The sequence below is a fragment of the Pipistrellus hanaki genome (genome assembly GCF_964339955.1).
Source record: "Pipistrellus hanaki genome assembly, chromosome: 12".
Classification (NCBI taxonomy): Eukaryota; Metazoa; Chordata; class Mammalia; order Chiroptera; family Vespertilionidae; genus Pipistrellus; species Pipistrellus hanaki.
This window is the reverse complement of record NC_140514.1, coordinates 17,323,167-17,347,129: the sequence shown is the minus strand read 5'-3', so window position 1 is coordinate 17,347,129 and position 23,963 is coordinate 17,323,167. Positions and strand designations below refer to the sequence as shown.

The window sequence follows — 23,963 nt, the reverse complement described above, 5'->3', positions numbered from 1 at the left end:
GATCAGGGCTGGCCAGCCATGGGATGGGGGAGGGAGGAAAGGCTGATTGGGGATGTTGGCTGTGGGGGAGGGACCACGGGAGGTTGGCCCACCCCAGGAGGTTGGCTATGGGAGTGCACTGACCACCAGGGGGCAGCTTCTGCATTGAGCATCTGCTCCCTGGTGGTCAGTGAGCATCATAGTTGACCATTTGCTCGATTCGTTTTAATGGTTGCTTAGACATTTATATATATAGACTAGCAGCCCAGTGCACAAATTTATGCATGGGTGGGGTCTGGCCAGCCAGCCTCGATGGGGGCCCGCAGGGGGTAGGGGATATGGGCAGATGGCTGGCAGGCCCCACCCCCGATCAAGGTGGGAGGTGATCAGAAGTGGGGCTGGCAGGGGGAGAGGGCCTTGGGAGGTTGGGGAATGGGGGCATCACAGTGCACATCATAGCAATCAGGCGTTTTGGTTGTTCTGATCATTCCATTATTCCAGGCACTTGGCTTTTAAAGGCAGTCTTCAGGTTACGTAGGACTCGATGTATGTCGTTTTGTGGTTATGTCGCCATCTCCCATTTATTTATTTTTTTAAAAGTTCCATCATTTCGACGTATGTACATAAGTGCTTTGTGTGTTTTTTTTGTTGTTTTTTTATTTACCACAAGTAAAGGTCAGGAACTGTTATCTTTCTTTTAAATTTTTTTTTACTATTTCACTTCATTACAACTGTGTATGTGCTCCACGTGAGTGACGTAGGTGTTTATGTAGGTGTGTCCTGACGTATGGCGAAAATCAAGTTGCAGTGTGCCATAGGAATGGATCTCCGGCCTAACCCGAGGACCTACTGTGTGTGTGTGTGTGTGTGTATATATATATATATATATATATATATATATATATATATGTATATGTATATATATATATATATGTATATATATATATGTATATATATGTATATATATATATGGTTGCATTTGCTTTCTAAACCATATCTCCATCCCCATTCCTACCTGCCCTTAAAACATTCTAAAATATTCAAAATATTAGTAATTAATACCGGGTGGGTTTACTGTGATACCAGACACTACTGCCTTTTGCATGTATTTTCTTTTTGACTCTTGATGACAGCCTCAGTTTGAAAGCATTTCCCAAGGTCATTCAGTAAAGCTCCAGAGACAAGACGGAAACACAGGTAGCCTGGCTCAGAGCTGTGCTAGCGAGGCTCCATAATCTCCTGGAAGCTTCTGCCATGTTGTCCCACATCCATGTGTGTGTCTGACTCTCCTCCCCTGCCGGATGCCCTGGCTGTGGTGAGCCCCCTTGGAGCTAGGGCTTGCTCAGTATTCCTTTCCAGAGCTGCTGGTGTGCTGAAAGCGGGCAGTGGTTGTGCTGTATGTGAGGGGTGGCTATGAAACAGGGCGTTGGTGCGGAGACAAAGGAATCACTAAGCCAATGAGCGAACTAAAGAGTGGTTTGGAGACGTAGGCAACTAACTACTGTTTTATGCCTTTATGGTCTCCCTCCTGTGTGATGCTTGTGGGAGTGGGTGCTTCACGGGGCTGCAGCTAAGCAGCCAGCCTGGAGGATGGCGCCTCCTCCCCATCCGTCTGGCCAACGACAATGCATTCTTCAAATGTTAGCTTTAGCAGCATTCCTATGGCTTACTGTTTACATGAATGTCCCTCCCCAGTGCTTCGCACACATTTGTGAGGCTGCAAACATCTTGAGGGCAAGGACTGGCTTTTCTTCTCTGTGTTCTATACCACCTAGCAAAAGAGAATACTTAAAAGGTACACTATACAGCAGAGTATAGACCAGTGGCCTTCATGTCATAGGACTTCTGTTCAAATTTCAGTTTTCTGTTTTTTACCTTGAGCACCTTAATCTGCCTGTGTCTGGGGGGTGGGAAATGCAGATCATCATAACTTAGATCAGCAAGTTGTTATGAGAATTAAATAATACATGGGCAGTAACTGACTCCAGTCCTGGCACCTTGTAAGCGCTTGGTATGTTAGATAGCATTGTTTTTCTATTATGATGGTGATAATTTACTAGCACTATCTTAGAATGAGGCAAATTGTCTTGGAAGCAGTGGGTACCCTTTTACTGCAGATACAGTAAGTCCTTAGGCACTTAATATGCTCCTAGGTTGTTGGAACTGTGGTGAAATGACATAATGAAACCAGCTTTACCACAGGCTAATTGAAGTAAAGAAGAGTTCGGTTCCTGCGGCATCTCATCCACGTCACAGCAAAAACGATGTGGGATGAATCCATGGACCTGCTGCCTCCAAACAGCGGTAAACGCAGGAGAGATGCTGCGAAGTAGTTTTTATTTGAGAGGATTAGATGATTTCTAAGGATGCTTCCAATCATAGAAGAGGGAAGCTATTTCTCTGACTCAAAGAAAGTGTGATCATTTAGTGTTACTTCTAGCAAAGTGAGTGTTAGAATAGAATAAAAAGGACATCAGATATGGTTGTAGGTAGACATTACAAAGAACATAAAATTTTATGCTTTGTGAACAGTTAATTGCATAAATCAGGCCCTTACATGGAAATCCATCTCTTTTCAAGAGGACTGGGCTGGCCCTGCCAAAAAGGAACGAACAAAACTTTAAAGCCCTGCTGAAATGTTTTTCCCCTTTGAAAGAAGTCTATTAGTGATGCAAATGCAAAGTTATCTGCACAGATGATAATCCTAGCAAACAAAACGGTGAAACCATTAGAACGGTCCCGTGCAGCATTCGGTCCCGAGAATCCTGAGAGTTTGGCATTCCAGCTTTCAAAAGGCAAAGAAAGAGAGCGCAACTGATTCCTGTTTGGGATAGTTTGTTGGGTCTGCTTACCTGCATCCTGTGCTGATTATCCTGTTTAAAGAGGCCAAAGAGTTCTCCAAATATGGACAAGCAGAGCGAAGGCCTGCACTCAGAGGCCCCAGCAAGTGCCTTAAACTGGCAAAAGCAGGATCCTTGGCCATGGAATAACATGTAGTCAGGAGTTTAATTCTCAAGACACAGGAGCTTTAAGGTAGACCCGTCTAGGAGAAATCCAATGATAAGTATTCGTGGGGGAGCGCTTCAAGTAATATGCTCCTATGACTGATACTTTAATTAGAAATTAGACAATTGAAAGGCTACCTGTATCATTGAATACATGGTCATGTTTCAACACACCTTTTTGTCCATAGGTACTCAGAGTAAACTTCTTTGGGAATTTGGTAAATGTGCAGTCTTACGATAGGAGAAAGGATTGAAAAGGTAAAAATGCATGAAGTTAACCGTAAGTAGTATGCGTGGCTATTGTTTGATTGTATTTATTTTATCCCCAACAGGTTTGATGAGATCTAGTTTCTCAGGAGCCAGCAGGCATTGGGGAATATTACTGGTCAGAAGGTGTGGTGCCTAAAGGTAGTATTAGGAAAGCATTTCTGAAGTAACACTCCAAAGTGGTATTGCCTAAGTGGCCGCCACCTACTTGATCAGACCTTCTGGAAAAGCCTAGTGGGCAATTTATTGAGAACAGAAAACTAACCCTCCCTACCTACGTGGTTTCTTGGACAGCACTGGTGTCCACGTAGACTGGACGTAATGCTGGGAATCTGGGTCTCGAGCAGGGTGGGGCATTGGGCAGGTTAAGAGCTTCCAGGTCATCATCACGTGTTTACACTGCAGGTGCAGGAATGGGACTCGTCCATCCTCCACCCTGCGCCGCCTCCTCTTTGCAAGGTTGCTTGACAGCTTGCTCAGTACCCGCCCAGAGTCTTTGATAATCCACTCGTCTCTGGTGAGAAGTCAATCCCTGCTTTTAGTTCTTTGCTCTGCGTTGCCTCCCACGCCCTCCACACCGGCTGCTGGCGGCCGCTCCGCGTGTTTTTGCTCCTCGAGCTTCCCATGCCCTGCCCACGCCGCACGCCTCCCTGCTGGCCCTCTCGGCCTGCCCTCTTTTGCAATCCTGGCGGGCCAACACCAAGGGCCCGAGGGTGTCGGGTATCATCGGGGCAATCACTGCTCACTTTTTTCAGGGGCTTTCCCCTTCCCCACAGTTCCAGTAAGTCTGTGTCCTATGCGTACCTGCTTCTAAAATCGGGGACCTTTTCTGTCTTGCAAATGAAAGCTATTCCTCCGGTTTAGGATTGGGACCCGATCCAGCAAAGTCAAACATTGTCATCCAGGGGATCAGACATGGGTAGGTCCTTGAGCTTGGTCCCTGGGGCAGACAGTCCTTTTCGGGCATCGGACCTTTGCAGCCCCCGCACACTTCCGTACCCGGGAAAGCCTAGGCCACTTGGAAAGGGCAAAGCTCGGCCGGCCGCCCGCACCGCGGGGTAGGCGCGCGGGGCCGGAGCCGGGTGGGCGCGCACGGGACGGGCAGGCGCGCACGGAACCGGAGCGCGCACGGACCCGGGGCGCGCACGGACTGGAGCGCGCACGGACCTGCAGCGCGCGCGGACCCGGGACGCGCACGGACCTGCAGCGCGCACGGACCCGGGACGCGCACGGACCGGAGCGCGCACGGACCGGGAGCGCGCACGGACCGGGAGCGCGCACGGACCCGGGACGCGCACGGGCCCGGAGCGCGCACGGACCGGGAGCGCTCCCTCCGGGATCGCGGCTGCGCAGTCGCGCGGGAGCCGGGAAAAGGGGAGGAGGGTGGAGGCGCCGGAGCGAGGGGAGGGGGAGGAGCGGCGGAGGCGGAAGCCATGTTGGAGCTTCCCCCGGAGCGAGGGGCTGCGAGCGTTCTCCTCTCCCCGTGGGTGTGACCGCGGTTCGGCGCGGCGGCGGGGGGCGGGGACGGTTAGCCCGGTCGTCGCCGTCGTTGGCGGCGGCGGCGGGCGGGGAGCGGCGGCCGCGGCGTGGGAGCCGGGCGATTGTGACCTCCGGGGGAGCAGGGGTCCGGCCGCGGCTTCCCACCCTCCGTGCGGCCCCCTGAGCGCCCCCCCTCCCCGGCCCGGGAGGGAGGCGGGGGGCACCCGGGCCCGCCATGAACCCCGGCTTCGACCTGTCCCGCCGGAACCCGCAGGAGGACTTCGAGCTGATCCAGCGCATCGGCAGCGGCACCTACGGCGACGTGTACAAGGTGAAGGCGCGGCGCCGGCCCCGGGGTCCCGACCGCGGCGGGGGCGGGGGCGGGGGAGGGGGCGCGGCGGCGGGGCCCGGGCGGCGGGCGGCGCGGGCGCCCGGGGCTGCGGGGGAGGAGGCGGAGCGGGGCCCCGGGCGCCCTCCGCCGCCTGGGAACGAACAAAGGGCCAAATGGTGAACCCCGAGACCGCCCGGCCCGCACCTGAGCCCTGTGCCCGGGACGCGCGACCCCCGGAGGGCTGGGCGGGCCGCGGGGCCGGGCGCCGGGTGCCCGGCGGGGCGGGGCGGCGGGCCAGCCCGCAGGGGGTTGGCGGCTGTCGGCCCCGGGTGCTGCAGACCGACCTGGCCGGACCCGCTGTCCGCCCACCGGGCCCCGGGCTGGTAGGATTACCCTGGGCAGCTCCCATCCACAGCCCCTCCATGCTTCAGCCTTGTAGCATCATCGGCACACCGGTTTCTTTTTTTTCCTAAGGAACGCCTTTCTTTGGTGAAAGGCGATCTAGTGTTAGCATGATTTTTTTTTTTTTTAAAGGAAGGAGAAACTTTTCTCCCAAGCCCAGCTGGACTTGGAGGCCGTATTAAAATTGCGTTGTTGTTTTTCCCAGGGATCCAAACAGCAACAACACTTGCATTCAATGCTTTGGAAAGGTCCTGGTTTGATAAGGTTAGAATTCAAAGCCCATGAGGAGTAGCACAGCATTGCTGCTGTTAAGAGAGACCACTTCTAAATGTGGGAGATAAATCACTCCTCCCCTGGCCAGCTCAACTCTTGGCCTCGCGGCGACTGCCAAGAAGAGAGGCGGGCAGTGCCAAAGGTGCTGGCAGTCTTGATTTAGTTGTGGATCTTCTTACTGGTAACCCAAGTGGAGCAACTCCTGTTTCACACAAACCTGGGGATGCACAAAGCTTAGCTTGGCTTTGGAAAGCATCGCCTTGACTTGATTTTGCCCTCGTTTAAGCACTAGGTTTATTTATTTATTTATTTTTTTATTTTACTTTTACTCCGGTGCCATGCATATTGCTTAGATGTGTCATACGGTGCAGCCAGCATTCTGCATTAGTCTTGGTTGGTGGGTGATTTGCTTTCCACCATCACTTATTTTTCCCTCCGCAGACAGGTGTCTGCTGCACACCTGCTATGTACAGGGCATCAAAGCACTTGGGTTGTAACAAAGACACACATGTTCCGGCTTGGAGTTTATAATTTGGGGGGACAAGATTATTGCAGTTTTATTTTGTGCTGCAGAGGAGAAAGGATTACGATTAGGATTAGGAGAGCCTGTCACAGGAGGAACGCTCTCTCTCCTCCGGGGAGGCGGAGGCCATGGGGAGGGAGTGATGCCAAATAGAACACATTCCTGTGGAGGCTCCGAGCCTGGAGGTGAGGCTTTGAAAGGATGCCTGTGCGGCCTGCGCGGCCAGAGGGGGAGATGGTCACGCTGGCCTCTCAGATCTTGTAAGGAGGTCAGACCCCCCCTCAGGACAATGGAGAGTGAGATTAAGTTTGGATTTTTGAAAGATCTACTTGGGTGTGGTGAGTGAAGATGAGGAGAAAGCAGTTAGGAAGCTATTGCAACAGTTCATGTAAAAATAGCCATTATTGCGTTTGGGAGTTGGTGGTGATTGTAAAAGTTGAAATGAAGGGATCCAGCTGGTAAAGGAGCCTCTGTAAATCCAGACGAAAAGTTACTAAAACTTTGCCGATGTATAAGTCTTAGGAGGCAGTGTGCACAGTGAGTTCCTTTTCAGTTCTTTACAAGAATAATTGGCCGTGCACTTACTATATTTAGAGAAAAGAAAAAAAAAAACAGCTGTTGGTTAAGCCACTTGACTAAAAAGTAAACAAATTAAGGCCTGTAAATTTCCTAAGAACGTCTATATGCAATACAGGTATACATTGATTAATCTTGTCATCTTTTTAAAATAATGATGATAAAAACTAATATTTACAGAGTGCTTATTATTTGCCAGGCAGTGCTCTAAGGTTGTTCCACGTGTTAATGTACTTAATCCTCACAGCAACCCTGTGAAATAGACATTGCCATTAATTCTATTTTGCAATTGAGGAAACTGAGGCACAGGGAGGCTATGGTAACTTGCTAAAGCTGGTAGACGGCAAAGCCAAAACTCAAAACAGTTAGCTTCAGAGCCTGAGCGTTTGTAACCATTAGGCAGCACTGCTTCTGTAAAGACGAGGCACAGGCAGGGGATGTGTTACTGGATTTCCAGTGGAGAAATGGAGGCCCACAGTTAGCTCAGCGTTTTCCTTGTAGCCCGGCTCTGAGTTCCATTGGACTTTGAGTAGCAGTTGGCACCCCCAGCTCCTGCTGTGCAGCCCACTAGGCCGCACTGTCGTCATCTGCCAGGCGGCTGTCATGTGATAGACGCCCCATTCCTACCTGTCAGACTCTCCTGTTACCAGGGACCCAGAGCAGAAAAACTCCCGGCAGTTTTTGGCATTCGAACCACTGCTTGCTAAATAACCCACAGTTTTAATTATTTGTATTTATTTGCCTGTAATCATGTTTGTGCTGTAAAGATAACATTTTTTTTGCATTTGTTTTGCTGTTTTAAATTTATAAGTTGCATTGATGAGAGAGGAACACATTAGAGGGTTTGTTTTTAAAAGCCAATATGTGTAATTTACTCCTTAATTTGTCAGCGTCTAGGTGCTAAAAATGGCTTAAGTAACTTAAGTTAGAGACCTAATTATTTATAGTCATTCTTAGAAGGTTGGTGCTTTAAGGGATTTTTATTTTGAAAACAATTCTACTCCAGTGTAGTGATATGCTTATTATATTTCAGGTGGCATGGTTTAGTTAAAAAGCATTGAACAGGGAAGTGGAAGATCTGGAACTTACTAGTTCTGTGGCCTTATAAAATCATTTAGCTTCTCAGGGCTGTTCTGTTGTGCAGGTATTACCATCGTATGCCCTTCTGTTTACGGTGTTCAATAAATGACTTGAATTTTACTCAACAAATAAGGTTTGATTTTTTTTTTCTAGGTCCAAAAAATGCAAATATATGTATTTCCTCTGTGCTGTCTTAAAGTACATGGGGATAGAGTTGTGTGTGTGTTTTAAAGAAGTAATACTTGCCTTTAACTATGTCTTTTAACTGTGGGCTTTCCTAGGACCTGTCAGTCAGATGAAATAGCTGTAGCAAGGATTAAATAGGGACCTGGGGGTTGACAGCTAGAGAGAGCTGTGGTTGGTCCTCAAGTGGCATCTGAACGCCTCTGAAATCAGTAGGCTTAATGTTATATGTATATATGTTTTTCTGGAGAGATGACCTAATAGCATTCAGTACCTTCTCAAAGGATTCAGTGATCCCCCAAAAGAATGACCTGTAGGTTTGTCATTTGAAAGAGTTTTCCTTGGAGAAATTAGGTATTTTCTTTGGTTTTTGTTTGCTGGTGTTTTTTGGTTTGCTTTGTTTGTTTTTGTTTTTGTTTTTACCAGATCACATTATCAACATTGATATGATTTTCACATGCATTATGCATTATGCTATCTTTTCTTACGAAAATTTTCAGTTTAATTTGTGTTATTCCTACCCTAAAACTCTTTACGTCCTGATGTTTTTCTGCCATAGTGCTAGAGAGATGCAAAAGACACTAAAGCTGTAGGTAGGGCAAGGCAAAGGATGTTTTTTTGTTTGTTTTAATATACTTTATTGATTTTTTTTTTTTTACAGAGAGGAAGGGAGAGGGATAGAGAGTTAGAAACATCGATGAGAGAGAAACATCGACCAGCTGCCTCCTGCACACCCCCTACTGGGGATGTGCCTGCAACCAATGTACACGCCCTTGACTGGAATCGAACCTGGGACCTTTCAGTCCACAGACCGATGCTCTATCCACTGAGCCACACCGGTTTTGGCACAAAGGATGCTTTGAAGGACCAGTCTCCGTGTGTTTCTCGGGAAGTGTCTTTTCTAGTTGCCTGATCTGGCCCAGTCCCTGTGAACGGATTCCCAGGTGTCTGAGCCGTGGGCTTTCTCCTGAGCTCTAGCCGGTTATCCAGCGAAGCTCCTCACAGACCACAGCTTCCTCAAAGAAGCCTCTCTTCATACCCCTTTTTCTCAAAGCCCCAATGCTGGTAATTCATTAATAAGTTTTGAAGCCTTGGAATCATCTCTTACTTCCGGCCTGGACTTCATAGGCATTTTCCATAGTGTGGCTGGCACGCTCCCGGGAAGGCAGTACCGTGCGTCTAGTATTAAAGACCGAGAAGTCCTGTGATCAAGAAACCTGTCAAACTTGGCTTTACCCAGCAAACTCCAAACTTACTTCACTAAGGATTCTTTGCAATGCTTATTGCTTGTCCTTAAAACCAGTGCCTGGTAGGACATGCTTTGAAAATGTGTATATTTATTTTATCTATGTATGTTTGGAGGCCATTTCCTCTGAAGCAGAGACAGTAAAATGTTGCTAAGCACACATGGTAGTCTATATAAACAGGCTTGGAGTCAGTATGAAAGCTGACAGGAGAAAAATTGAAGATTGGGCAGTGAAACCAGGAAATGAGTGTGTTCAAATGTTTAGTGAATTATATATTGACTTATTTGTAACTGCATCTTTCAAGGTTGTTATGGTAATATCATCAAACACTAATTCTTAGATTATGTAAGAACTTTTCAGGAGAACTTAGTTCTGAAACCGCACCTCTGAGGAGGGTCATGAAGGCCTTAGGCATTTAGAAAAAGAAAGCACGGTTATTTGGGGTTATGCTTATTTTTACTTCATGGAGAACCAAGTCTAAAGGGTATCCGAGAAGATGTTCCTAAACTTCAGAAAGATTGCTTGAATATTTAAGGTAAATTAATGTAGAATTTTTCAACATCAGTATTATTGGAGAGGAAAAGTGATGATGGAACAGACTATGGGATAATTTATAAAAACACACACACGGCTAACCTCCAGGTTATGTGATTTTGATATGGATCTGATTCCCTGAAGGAATTACTTAACTTCCAAGATTTGATGTGTGTGTGTGTGTGTGTGTGTGTATTAAGCATATATATTTTACTTATGAAAGAAAATCTAATGATTTATTTTGTATTGAGAATAAATAGTTGGTAGTTCTCTCTTGAGAGTACATTGAATAACCATACTGCATTGAATAGTGATAATATGAACGGAAATGTATTTGGGACTGTGGGTGGAGTAGCAAAAATGACAAGACTTGGTACTAAGAATTTACAGGAACAAAAAATGCGTACCTACTCTTAGTTATCATAGTTTAAGATCAAAACATTGTTGATTTTCACCTTTTCTGGCATTTTAAATCTCTTACTATTTGAGAGATTATCTGCATAACTGACCTCTAGCATAGCAAAGTTAGTGCTGGGTTCTGGAGTCAGACTGTAGTTTAGACCCTCTAGTCTAGTCTATTACTCAATCCTTCTCTCTGTGCTTCAGTTTCCTCAGCTGTAAAATGGAAATGCTTAGGGAAATGTTTAGGGCAGTGCCTGACACATAGTACTCAGGAATTGCTAATTGCTGTCAGTATCTAGTATTATTTATTGTTACGTATTTCTCTTGCTTCTGTCCTCCTAACTTACTCTGCTCCTCATGCTTCTGCCTCAGGACTTTTGCACTTGCTGCCTGTGCTTGAATTCTTCCCTCCTCCAATGCTATCCTACATAATAAAAGCCTAATATGCTAAGAGTCCAGTCATCCAGTTGGCCGTTCAACCAACCAAAGTGTAATATGCTAATGATATGCTAAGGCCGCTTATCTGCTCGCTATGATGTGCACTGAACACCATGGGGCAGACACTCCAACCGGTAGGTTAGCTTGCTGCTGGGGTCTGGCCATTCGGGACTGAGCAAGATGGGCCAGACACACCCTGGAGCCCTCCCATGTCCCTCTCCAGCCCCGATCGTGCACCAGTGAGGTCCCTCGGCCTGGCCTGTGCCCTTTCACAATCTGGGACCCCTTGGGGAATGTTGGAGAGCCAGTTTTGGCCCGACGGCTGAATGACCAGTCACTATGACGCTCACTGACCACCAGGGAGCAGACACTCAATGCAGGAGCTGCCCCTGGTGGTCAGTGTGCTCCCACAGGGGGAGCGCCGCTCAGCCAGAAGCCGGACTTACAATTTGTGAGCGCAGCAATGGTGGCAGGAGCCTCTCCCGCCTCTGCAGCAGTGCTGAGCCATCAATTGGACACCCCCAAGGGCTCCTGGACTGTGAGGAATCCCCCAAGAGTACACAGATTTCATGCACCGGCCTCGAGTATTTATATGGACTGTTTGTTCATTTCCTTCGGGTCCCAGCTCAGATGTCACCTTTTGAATGTGGCTCTTTCTTACCGCCCTATACAAAACAGCACGTTGCCCTCACCTTCCATTTTTAGCAGGGATGAATCCAGATTTTGCAAGGGCCTGAAGTTTTTATAGTTTGGGGAGCTCTCATTAAGAAAACAAAAACATTTTTAAAAATTAGATATGACTGAATATTTATTTCGAATGAGAAAAGATACCCCAACAAAATGCTGCAATCCTTTTCTTCTGAGATTTCTTCAGACATTTAATTAGAAATGCTCATAAAATGTTTCCTGATAACAATCTGATTGCTTCTCTCCACCTACAGTATTCTATGTCCCGATAACACACACGCACATATATATATATAATTTTATTTCAGAGATGAAGGGTGAGGGAGAGAAAGATAGGAAATCAGTGTTGAGAGGGAATCATTGATCGGCTGCCTCCCGCACTCCCCCCGACTGGGGATGGAGCTCACAACCCGGGCATGTGCCTCTGACTGAAATGGAACCCAGGACCCTTCAGTCCACAGGCCGACACTCTATCCACTGAGCCACACCGGCCAGGGCTTCCAAAACTCATAGAGGCCCATGCACGTGCGGGACCTGACCTTTGGTTAGCTTCATAGAAAATTAGCTCCTTACTTTTCCCAACTTTCATTGTGGTATGCATCACCCCATATTTATTTCTTCACTGCCTTTCTCTGCACGAGAATGTGGATGCAGGAAGCTGGGGGGTTTTGTTTTACTGTGTGGTTAGAACCTGAAAGAATGCCTGATGCATATTAGACTTTTAGTAAATATTTGTGGAATGAGTAAATGAACTGACATGAGGAATAAACTTGTGCTACATGAGTTTAGAGGAAAGAGATCCTTGTTTCTGGTTGAGAGAAATCACAGCAAGTTTTGTAGTGGAGGTGGCATTGGGCTTGACCTAGACCACTAGCAGTCATGGGTACAGAATGAATTAAGCATTGTGGATTATTATTTAGCCTAAATTAAGTCAGGAGGTTTAATGTAAGTATTTTCTGCAAATTAAGCAATGCTCATAACTATTATTATGTACTGGAGGCCCAGTGCATGGATTCGTGCACTGGTGGGAACCCTTGGCCTGGCCTGAGGGATCGGGCTGAAACCAGCTCTCCGACATCCCCTGAGGGGTCCTGGATTGTGAGAGGGCGCAGGCCAGGCTGAGGGACCCCACCAGTGCACGAATCCATGCACTGGGCCTCTATATGCATATAAGATCTTTGGTTGATCTCTTCCGGCCCTTCCCCCCCCCCTTCCCCCCTTCACTCTGAGATTCATCAGTCTGTTCCATGTTTCCATGCCTGTGGTTTCCATTCTGGCGTTTAGCGTCTGCCCTCTAGTCGGTCCCTCTCTCTCTCTTGCTCTCTCTCTCTCTCTCTCTCTCTCTCTCACACACACACACACACACACACATATATATATACACATATGTGTGTGTGTGTGTGTGTGTGTGTGTGTGTGTGTGTGTATATATATATATATATATATATATATATGAAGATACTGTCATTTTAAATATATGTACCTATTGCATACTACTTTTTTATGTGACGAAATTTAGCTTTTAGGAAGAGAGCTTTGTTCCCTAATACCAAAGGCCTTAGATTCAAGAGGTGAAAATCATGTTTTCTGCTGTGGCTTTGTTTCTTACTATCCTTTTTGTTGTTGTTCTGGAAGATGCCACACTTCAGAATTCCAGCTGCCTTGACCTGAGATGATAACTGTGGGTACCTGTCTTAGTTCTTAAACCCTGAAGAAGCATTTTAGATTTGGCCATAAAGTTAGGTGTGTTCAAATAAGACATTTAAACTCTTCTTAGACATTTGAGATGGTAAGAAAGTTCTTTCTGTTTAAAAAAAAAAAAAAAAAACAGTCTTAATTTATTGACAGTGGATAGACGTTTACCAAGATTCAAATTTCTGTCTGAAATGACTAAATGCATCACTTGCAACAAACACTGTTAGTTTTTTTCATTGAAATGACAGATCCATTCAGTTCATTTTCAAGGAAATGTCAAATATGTAAGCATGAATAATCACAGTTTGTCAGGAGAAATGGTGTTCTGTGGAAAAGTGGCCTAGTGCAGTCACACATGCTGTTCTCGGAGACGGCCATTGCACTCTGGTATGCAGCATTCCATCACATAAAATGTTAAAATGACATGCATTCAAGGGCCAAGACCTAGTACGATTAATTTATGTGTTTGCCTCAACAAGGGCGCTCTTAAATGAAACTGGCCTTTCTTTCCCCCTGCGCGTGCGTGGCCGTGAGGAACAGGGTGACTGCTCGTGCATCACGGGGCCGCCGCCTCGGTGTGTACAAGACACTAGCAGTTGGACCATCATTGCTTTTGCACTATTAGTGAAAAAAACCAACGCAGTAAAAAGGGGGCATGTGGCTTTTTAGTAAAATAGTTTTGAGCTTTCAGAGTCTCAAAAAATAATCCCAGGGATTTCCAGAATTGTGTTAGACTCAGAAGATTACATGGCGTAAGCCGGCGACGAGGTAAGTGGTGACGGGCCAGACAAAACAAATAGAAGAAATGGAAAAGGGGGAAACCAGGTGAAAAGCGTCTTGTAGAAACATTTGACAGCTTTGTGGAGGAAAATGGGACGGAGAACAGTGATTCAAAGGGAACTTCACAATGTTACGTGTTTTATTAGGAAATAAAGCGGTATCTGTGAGATTTCATTATTTCCTTGCTGTGGCTATTCTAAAGAAACTCTAATAATATCCCCCCACCCCCCCTGGAGAATAGCAATTCTTTAACAGTGTCTTTTGAACTAATAGAAACTGATAAGGGCCAGTACCTTTCTCCCAGCTCTTACTGAGGGAATACCAGGAGGATGTACAAAGATATGTCCTGTTGAAGAAGAGTCTTACAGGTTGGGAGGGTGATTGACGTAAGGAATCAGTGAGTGGAACAGGACTATGGGCTAGATTTTTTTTTTTTTTTTTTTTTATGGCATCAAGTTTTAAAATGTTTCTTGTTTTATTCTGGTTATGATATATGTACATTTTTAAGAAAGAATAATGAGACTATAAGAATTTAAATGATAACTCCCAAGAGAATACTGTTTTTTGTATTTTGATATATTTTCTTGTAGACAAATACATTACAAGGCTTTGTATATTTTTAAAATTAAATTATAGTTTTATTACCATGAAATGCATAGACCTTGTGTGGTTCAGTTAGATGAGTTTTGATATATATGTGACTGTGTAAGTCATGTCCTTATGAAGAGGGAACATTTTCTTAACCTCAGAAAGTTCCTTTGTGTGCTTCCCCATCGTGTGCAATCACTGCTCTGATTTCTGTCACTAGAAAAGCTCTTCTAGAACTTCCTACAAATGAACTTCCTACATGTCTTGTCAAAGGCGCACATGCCTTGGCGCCTTTGACAAGACATGTGTAGATATATTCTGGCCTCTGTTTTGTTCTCTTGAGCTGAATGGCTGTACTTTCACCACTATTTCACTGACTTGCTTACTGTGTCTTTGTAGAAAGCCTTGAAATCAGGTGGTGAGTCCTTCAACTGTTTTCTACTTTTTGCAGTTGTCTTATCTATTCTGGGTCCTTTGCTTTTTCTGTATAAATTTTAGAATAAGCTTTTCAAATTATATAGAAATCTCCTGAGATTTTATTTTGTCATATTTTGAAATAATTCTAAACTCATTGGAAGTTGCAAAAAGAGTACGAAGAGGTCTCTGCACCCAATATTTATCTTCCCCTCTTATGTCATCTTTTCATAGCTATAGTGCATTATCAAAACCAGGAGATTGATTAGCACAGTGTAATTAACTAGCCCATGGGTTTCACTACCTTTTTCATGCACCCACTTTTTCCATGTCTTTATGCATGATTTTGTGACATTTTATCACATATGGAGCTTACTGGGATTTTATTGGGATTGCGTGGGATCTGTAGTTTAGTTTTTTGGAAAACTGAGTTCCCGACAGCATTGAGACTTCTGATCTATGAATACGGTATTTTTCTCCATTTATTTATGTAGGCCTTCTCATCAATGTTTTACCTTTTTTATTTTTTTATTTATAGATTTTATCTCTAGCTTTTTCTACTAATATTTTAATAAATATAACTATTTAATAAACTATAACTACGTTTTTAGTTTGTATTAAAATCCTCACTGTGCTAGTGATGTCTGACTTCCTTTGACTTAACCTTGAGTATTTTTAGCTGTGAGCATATGGACGCCTTTTAAAATTGGCAAAAGTGAAAAGAAAACGGGAAATGACTATGTTAAAAGCTATGCACTTTAGCTTTCTTATCTAAAGATTGGAACAAAGTCTTTAGAAACCTGATTTATTTTTATATGTGAGATATTTGTGTGTATATCTTGCAAAATTTATATTTTTAAGCTTATTAAAGAAAAACTAGAGGCCTGGTGCATGAATTCATGCACGGATGGGATGGAGATGGACAGGTGTGGGGGAGGGACCACAGGCAGTTGGCTGGCTGGTCCTGCCCCTGATAAGGGTGGGGAAAGCCAATCAAGGGCCAGGCAGGCTGGATGGAGGGACCACAGGAGTTTGGAGGGGAGCTGATCGGAGCCCCAGTCGGGCCGGTTGTCCATCACAGTGCATGTCATAGTGACTGGTCATTCCGGTCATTCCATTGTTCCAATAGCTTAGCTTTTATATATATGTATGTATGTATGTATGTATGTATATAGAGATAACTTAAGATTTTCTCCATCCTTAAGTGAAAAATAAATAACACTGTACTATATTGTTTATAAAATCTTAAAGAATTTTTTTCCCCCTGATTTTAAGGAGTGTGTGTTCTGGTTGAAACAAAATATGCCTAAAGATCATTTTTAAGGGAGTATTTTTAACAGTTAAAAGAAGAATAACATGTTATAAAGAAAATCAGTGTAAGTGAAAGGTACACCGGGGTTAATCCGGTGAAGATTTCCCAAAAGAATATATCTTGACCTGGGCATTAAAGAAGTGCTGTGTTTGTATTTGTATAGAATTATGAGGAAAGCCATACCAAAGGAGTAATGAGGATAAAAGTACTGCTGTGGAACCAAAATGGCCAAAGAGGTAATAGACAGCCATTCTGCCTGAAGTAATGGTTTATATTGGGAAATGTGAGATATAATGTTTCATATCCAAGATACGACAAATGCCAGTTGGAGAAGTAGTCTCAGTATATGGACTTTACATTGTCTAACTTCAATTCCTGCCTTTTTACTCCGCATTGTATCTTATTTTGATTATACAATGTTTTTAAATCTCTCAGAGTAGTGTTCATTATTTTATACACCTCTGGCAAGCACTGATCTCTTTACTGTGTCCATAGTTTTACCTTTTCCAGAATGGCATATAGTTGGAATCATCTGGTATGTAGCTTTTTCAGACTGACTTCTTTTACTTAGTATTTATGGTTCCTCTGTGTCTTTTTGTGACACGATAGCTCATTTGTGTGTTTTTTTTGTTTTGTTTTTTAATATCTTTTTATTTCAGAGAGAAAAGGAGAGGGAGAGATGGAAACATCAGTGATGAGAGAGAATCATTGATCTTCCGCCTCCTGCATGCCTCCCATTGGGGATGGCGTCTGGAACACGGGCATGTGCTGACCTGACCGGGAATAGAACCAGGACCTCCTTCCTGATTCATAGGTTGATGCTCAACCACCGAGTCTTACCAGCCAGGGCAGAGCAAAAGCTTTTAATGAAGTCCAGCTTTTCAATTTTATTGGTTGTAACTTTATATCTTAAAACTCATTGCCCAACACAAACCAAGGTCACCAACATTTTCTCGCGTTGTCTAGAACCTTTATAGTTTTACAATTTACATTTAGGTTTGTGATCTATTGAAGTTTATTTTTATGAGGAGTGTGAGGTTTGTGTCTAGATTCACTTCTTTTTTTTACATGTGGATGTATGTTGTTCCAGTATCATCATTGAAAAGGTCATTCTTTTCCCATTTAATTGCCCTTTTGCTTTTGTTAAAGAGCAGTTGACTGTATTTGTACGGGCCTACTTCTGGGTTCTTTTATTAATTTGCTAGGGCTTCCATAACAAAGTGTCCTGGGCTGGGTGGCTTAACAGAAATTTGTTTCCTCATAGTTCTGGAGGCTAGAAGTCTGAAATCAAGGTTTTGGCTGGGTTAGTTTCTTCTGCTGCCTTTCTCTGGCTTATAAATGGCTGTCTCCTCCTGGTCTTCCCTCTGTAACTGTTCAACCATAGATGGCTAGAAGTTATTAAAAGTCATAGCATGGAGTCAGGTGTAGCAGACCACTGGAGGGGTAAAGCCAGTGAGTCCAGTTAGGAGGATGTACTTGCTGTCTGCAGAGTGGTTTTTGGAGTTGGTGGAATGGTTGGCAAAGAATGCTGGTTAGTGATTAATGATTCAGAAGGTAAGGGGAGATAGTGACATCTTTTGTAGTATCCTTCCCTCTAAAGCCGTATCATTTTTATACTTTTCTGGGTGTATCCCTTAGTAGTTATTGAACATCTGTGTTGAGCTTTGTAGCATGTCTGATGCAGAAGTCTTTCCTCTTCAAGGAGGTAACAGACTAGATTAGGGGATAGTGCTATATAATTTAATTACACCATTAAATAGTATGGAGCATTTGTGATTATGTATTGAATTATGTGATGCTTGATAAAAGTTCAGGAGATCAGATAATAATTACAGTCCATGGCTGAATAGGGAAGGCTTTTTAGAAGAGACATGATGAAAACTGGGCCTTGAAATGTGGTTTAGATTTAAATAGGTGAAGTGGTTGGCATTGTAGTTGAAGTAAATAGTACAGAATGAAGACCCAGTGGAGGAGAAATAAACAAGAAGGGATCATGTAGGAAACATGCCAAATTACAAATGATATTTATCCTTTCTAATAAAAGGGTACTGACACACAAGATGGCCACCCCATGTAGACACAGGTGGCCAGCAGGGGAGGGTAGTTGGGAGGGACCAGGCCTGTAAGGGAGGGCAGTTGGGGGCAATCAGGCCTGCAGGGGAGGACAGTTAGGGGTGACTGGGCCAGCAGAGAGGGCAGTTGGGGGCTGACAGAGGAGCAGTTATGTGTCGATCAGGCTGGCAGGGGAGTGGTTAGGGGGTGATCAGGCTGGCAGGCAGAAGCAGTTGGGGCAATCTGGCAGGCAGGCAAGTGAATGGCTGGGATCCAGCAGTCCTGGATTGTGAGAGGGATGTCCCAGATTGGAGAGGCTACAGGCTTGCCTGAGGGACACATACCCATCCACCCACTCCCACTCCCATGCTTGAATTTTATGCACCAGGCCTCTAGTTGGTGAATAATGGGAAATATTGGATATTAATAACTAATGATAATAGCAAATTTATGGAGTACTTACTATGTACTGGGCATGGTCTTACTAGTAAGCACTCTATGTGTGTTCTCATTTTAATCCTTATTGCCTTATAAAGTAGGCATTATTATTTCCATTTTACAGATGTGGAAACTGAGACACAAAAGACAGGTCAAGAATAGGCCCAAAGTCATGCACCTCGTAAATGGTAAAACCAGGATTTGAATTCAGGCAGTTCGCACTCCAGAACCCATGCTTTGTAATCATGATGCTTTGCTCTAGAGAGAAGGTGAGACCAAAATAGGTCTTGAGAAATTGTCTCCAGGGTATGTGATAAATCTGATAGAAATGAGGGAACCATTGAAGAGGTTTGAACAGAAAACTAACACCTACTTGATGGCAGGGGCAGGTAGCTGTGATGTGAGGTGAATTATTAATCCTCAATCTGATATTTCAGATTATCTGGAAGATGGTGCGCCAGTCCAAGAGTGAATGGTAATGATATGAATTAGACTAATGACGACGGGGAATGCTTGGGCATAGATGGTCTGGACAGATTGGAACGCTAAGTGAAGCAAGATGTAGAGTTAGATTTTGGATAGAATGAATGAGATAATATATTTAAGTAGGAAAGTGTCACCCCATTCCTCTTTAACCTATCTTACCCTTCCCCCCTCCCCCGAGTGGTTGAGTAGCGGATTTAAAAGGCCCAGTGTAAGGATACATAAATAGTGAAAAAAGAAAGAGCAAATGTGAGGGCAAGAATTCTTCAATGATGGGAGCCAAGAGGAAGGGCATCTTCTGCTGTGCATTTTCAAAGGAAGAGAAGCTCTTAGCCAACACCCTCCTCGCTTTAGTACCCAAGGATTCAGGGACTTCAAGAGTCATGATTTCAGCCTTCCTTTTGAGGTATGATATGTGAGGGAATGAATGAACTATGACATAGCAGACCTATGCTGGAAGTACACATGTATGTGAAAGTTAAGGTCTTCAGGAAAAGGTTTGCTTTTACAAGTTACTGAATATTTTCTAGTTGAAACAGGTTAAGAATAATGGAGTAAATAGAGATAGTGGTTACCCACAACGGTTACCAGAGTTTTCTTCCAACACGTGCATCATTAGAATCTTTTTTGGGATTCGTGTTTTCCTTTCAGTGCCTTGGGAATAGTTTTAGATTTATCTCCCTCTGTCCCTGCACCCTCGTCTGTCTTCCTCCACGCCCTTCTTAGGTGACAAAGTTGGCAGAAACAAGAAAGTGTTGAAGGCACCAAGGGTTAGGAAACCAGACAGACAACGTCATTATAAAAACGTGTTGATCTTTCCCTCCTCTGTTCAAAGGTACATCTGTCCCCACCCCATGCAACACCGCCCTTCCTCCCTTCAATAAAAACTCTAACCCCGCCGAAGCCAGTTTGGCTCAGTGGTAGAGCGTCGGTCTGCAGACTGAAAGGTCCCGGGTTCGTTTCCGGTCAAGGGCATGTACATTGGTTGCAGGCATATCCCCGGTAGGGGGTGTGCAAGAGGCAGCTGGTCGATGTTTCTCTCTCATCGATGTTTCTAGCTCTCTATCTCTCTCCCTTCCTCTCTGTAAAAAATCAATAAAATATATTAAAAATAAAAAATAAAAATAACCCCAAACCTTCGAAGAGCTTTGAGCAGAGTATAAAATATAAAGCCTTTGGTAGAAACAGGCCACGTGCAGAGGTAAGTTTACTTTTTTTACTGTCATCCAGCTTGAACAGTAATAAATAAGTCGTCGTCATTTTTATTTCATAGTCATTATGTTGGCTAAGGGATCTCATGTTTCTTTTCTTTTAGGGATCTCATGTTTCTGGTTAGTGCTGTGGTGTTGATTCAGAAACACTGCTGGAGTCCGCTAATCGTATAAGATGTTTTGCTTTGGAATGTTGAGGGATTTTTTTTTTCCCTTCGGTAAACTGGTTACATGAAGTTGGACAAGCTGTGTTTTTGTTTTTGTTTTTGTTTTTCTTTCAAAAACCAAAATTGAAGGTTTCTGTTAATTACTGGGCAGAGTTGCTATTTTTGCAGACAGCTTGTATTGTTTGTGTTGAGATTTCTTTAGCTGTTTTTTTATCATGCTGAAATGCAGTATTTGAATTAAAGTTTGAAGATTGTTTTCATAACATAACCATTACTTTTATAAGTGATCATACGAAAGGTCTGAAATTTAAATTAGACTATGTTTTCTAAAATTTTAGGCAAAGTATTTTAAAATATAATTTAACTTATTTTGGTGGGCTTTATAAAAGCCTGAAAACTAACCTGAATCGGATCTAATTTTTTTAGCAACATGTTTTGCAGAAATTATCATTTATTTGATATGATCAGTTGTTAATACATTTTTGTTTATCTGACCAAAATTTAAACTCCTCTTTGAAAACTCATAATATTTTTTAAAAATTGTTTATTTAATTCCTTACATTTTGCATAAACTTTATTTTAGAAGAGTTTTAGATTTATAAAAAGTCACAAAGTAGTTTAGAGTTTCTTTATACACCTCACTCAGTTTGGTAACATGTTACCACTAGCAGCCCAGTGCAGGAATTTGTGGTAACATGTTACCACTAGCAGCCCAGTGCAGGAATTTGTGGTAACATGTTACCACTAGCAGCCCAGTGCAGGAATTTGTGGTAACATGTTACCACTAGCAGCCCAGTGCACGAATTTGTGGTAACATGTTACCACTAGCAGCCCAGTGCAGGAATTTGTGGTAACATGTTACCACTAGCAGCCCAGTGCAGGAATTTGTGGTAACATGTTACCACTAGCAGCCCAGTGCAGGAATTTGTGGTAACATGTTACCACTAGCAGCCCAGTGCACGAATTTGTGGTAACATGTTACCACTAGCAGCCCAGTGCAGGAATTTGTGGTAACATGTTACCACTAGCAGCCCAGTGCAGGAATTTGTGGTAACATGTTACCACTAGCAGCCCAGTGCACGAATTTGTGGTAACATGTTACCACTAGCAGCCCAGTGCAGGAATTTGTGGTAACATGTTACCACTAGCAGCCCAGTGCAGGAATTTGTGGTAATATGTTACCACTAGCAGCCCAGTGCAGGAATTTGTGGTAACATGTTACCACTAGCAGCCCAGTGCAGGAATTTGTGGTAACATGTTACCACTAGCAGCCCAGTGCACGAATTTGTGGTAACATGTTACCACTAGCAGCCCAGTGCACGAATTTGTGGTAACATGTTACCACTAGCAGCCCAGTGCAGGAATTTGTGGTAACATGTTACCACTAGCAGCCCAGTGCACGAATTTGTGGTAACATGTTACCACTAGCAGCCCAGTGCAGGAATTTGTGGTAACATGTTACCACTAGCAGCCCAGTGCAGGAATCTGTGCACTGGTGGGGTCCCTCTGGGTGGCCTGCAGGGATAGGGCTAAAACCTGCAGTGGCACGCCACCTGCAGCTCCTCCCTGCCTCAGCAGGGCTCGCCAGCCGTGAGCCTTGAGTCTGGCACCCTCTAGAGGGCAGTGGCCTGAGGGATCGGGCTGAAACTGGCTCTGACATCCCCTGAGGGGTCCCAGATTGTGAGAGGGCACAGGCCAGGTCAAGGGACCCCACCAGTGTACGATCGGGGAGGGGGCCGAGGGAGGGCTCCAGGGCATGTCTGGCCCATCTCTCAGTCCCAATCGGCCAGACCCCAGCAGCAAGCTAACCTACCAGCCGGAGAGTCTACTTCGATGCACGTAATAGCAACTGGTCAACCAATCAACTGTCTGCCCCCTGGTGGTCAGTGCACGTCTTAGCGATAAGTTAAGTGGCCTTAGCATATCATTAGCATATTTTGCTTTGATTGGTTGAACCGACAACAAGATACTTAGCATATTAGGCTATTATTATATAGGAAAAGCTAACCCAGCTTCAAATAGATCTTTAATGAGGTTCAGCTACTCATCTTTAACTCCCTTTCATATTCCCATTCAGTACCTATTTTCAAGCCTTCAACTTCATTTACTGAAAACTGCATTTGTATGTCTTCATTTGTTTTTAATAAATTCATGTATTGAACACTATGTGTGTGTGACACACACACACACACACACATACTGACCCTGGGTATAAAAATATAAATATGACGATCTGGGAGCTCACAACCTAAACAGGGAAAACAGACATACAAATAACATATAGAACGATTTGTTTTAGAAATATATTTTAAGTTCTATGATGTGGAATGAATACAGATTCTGCCCGTGGATGCCAAGAAAATTTACAGTGTGGAAGTGACCTTTAAGGTTTATTTTCTTTTTAAATGATACATTATGGAGGTGTAATTGGTAATTGTACATATATTCAAATTGTATGATTTAATAATTTTGCATATTTATGGTTTGATTTAAATCTGTCATCTTGCTATTTGTCTTCTATTTTCCCCATCTGTTCTTTGTTTCCTTTTCCCTCTCTTTGCCAATTCTTTTGAATTGAGTATTTTTTTATACTTTATATGATGTATTATTTTTATTACTTTTCCTTCTCTTTTATATTTTTACCTATCCTTCTCTTTTATATTTTTAGTGGTTGCCTTAGAACTGATGGTATATATCTTTAATTTATCTATCAACTTTCGATTAATTTTATACCACTTCATTTGCAGCCTAAGGACCTAACAACAGCATAGATGCATTTATCCCCTTCTGTCCTTTGTTCTGTTGTCATATGCAAGGGAGGACAAAAGTAGGTTTACAGTTGTTCCTGTGGAAAGTAATACAATCATCAACAATAATGCAAGAATAATTCGTTTTTGCATACTCATAGCTGTAAACCTACTTTTGCCACACACTGCATTTCACTTGTACAAGTTATAAGACCCATAATTCACCGTTTCTATTTCTGCTTTAATCAGTCATTTATCTTTTAAAGAGATTTGAAAATTAAGGAAAGCCTTTTATATACTTATTATTTCTGGTATTTTTTAGTCCTTTGTGGCAATGCGTTTTGTCAGGTACCGTTTTGTGTTAAAAGATTCTCTCTAGTATCTCTCAGAGTGAAGTTTGATGGTGATGCCGTTACTGAGCTTTAGTATGTCTGACCGTCTTTATTTTTGAAAGATCTTTAAAAACTTGGAATATAATTTAAGGTTGACTGTTTTAGTATTTTAAGATGTTTCTTCACTATATTCTAGTTTGCATTGTTTTCAACTGCAAGTCTTTTGTTATTAATTTTGTTCCTTTGTACTAATATATGGCGTTTTTTGTGGGGGGTTTTTTGCTTTTAATAGTTTTCATTTTATCCTTTTTTAAGCATCTTTTATCATGTGCCTTATT

The 23,963-nt window shown here is 43.6% G+C and overlaps 1 protein-coding gene across 7 annotated transcripts in view; it reads left to right on the top strand.

Annotated features, from left to right (window-relative positions):
- Window positions 1-4,642: 4,642 nt before the first annotated feature.
- The window catches only part of MAP4K3 (mitogen-activated protein kinase kinase kinase kinase 3), a 106,669-nt gene continuing 87,348 nt past the window's right edge, over window positions 4,643-23,963 (top strand). For 4 of the 7 annotated variants that reach the window (XM_084901505.1, XM_084901504.1, XM_084901503.1 and 1 more), the window contains exon 1: window positions 4,644-5,061. In XM_084901505.1, coding sequence (XP_084757631.1) covers window positions 4,966-5,061 — 96 coding nt within the window. In that variant the 5' untranslated portion in view covers window positions 4,644-4,965. Of the gene's footprint in view, window positions 5,062-23,963 lie in introns of all 7 variants that reach the window. The other 3 variants (XM_084901502.1, XM_084901501.1, XM_084901499.1) reach the window with 1 other exon arrangement.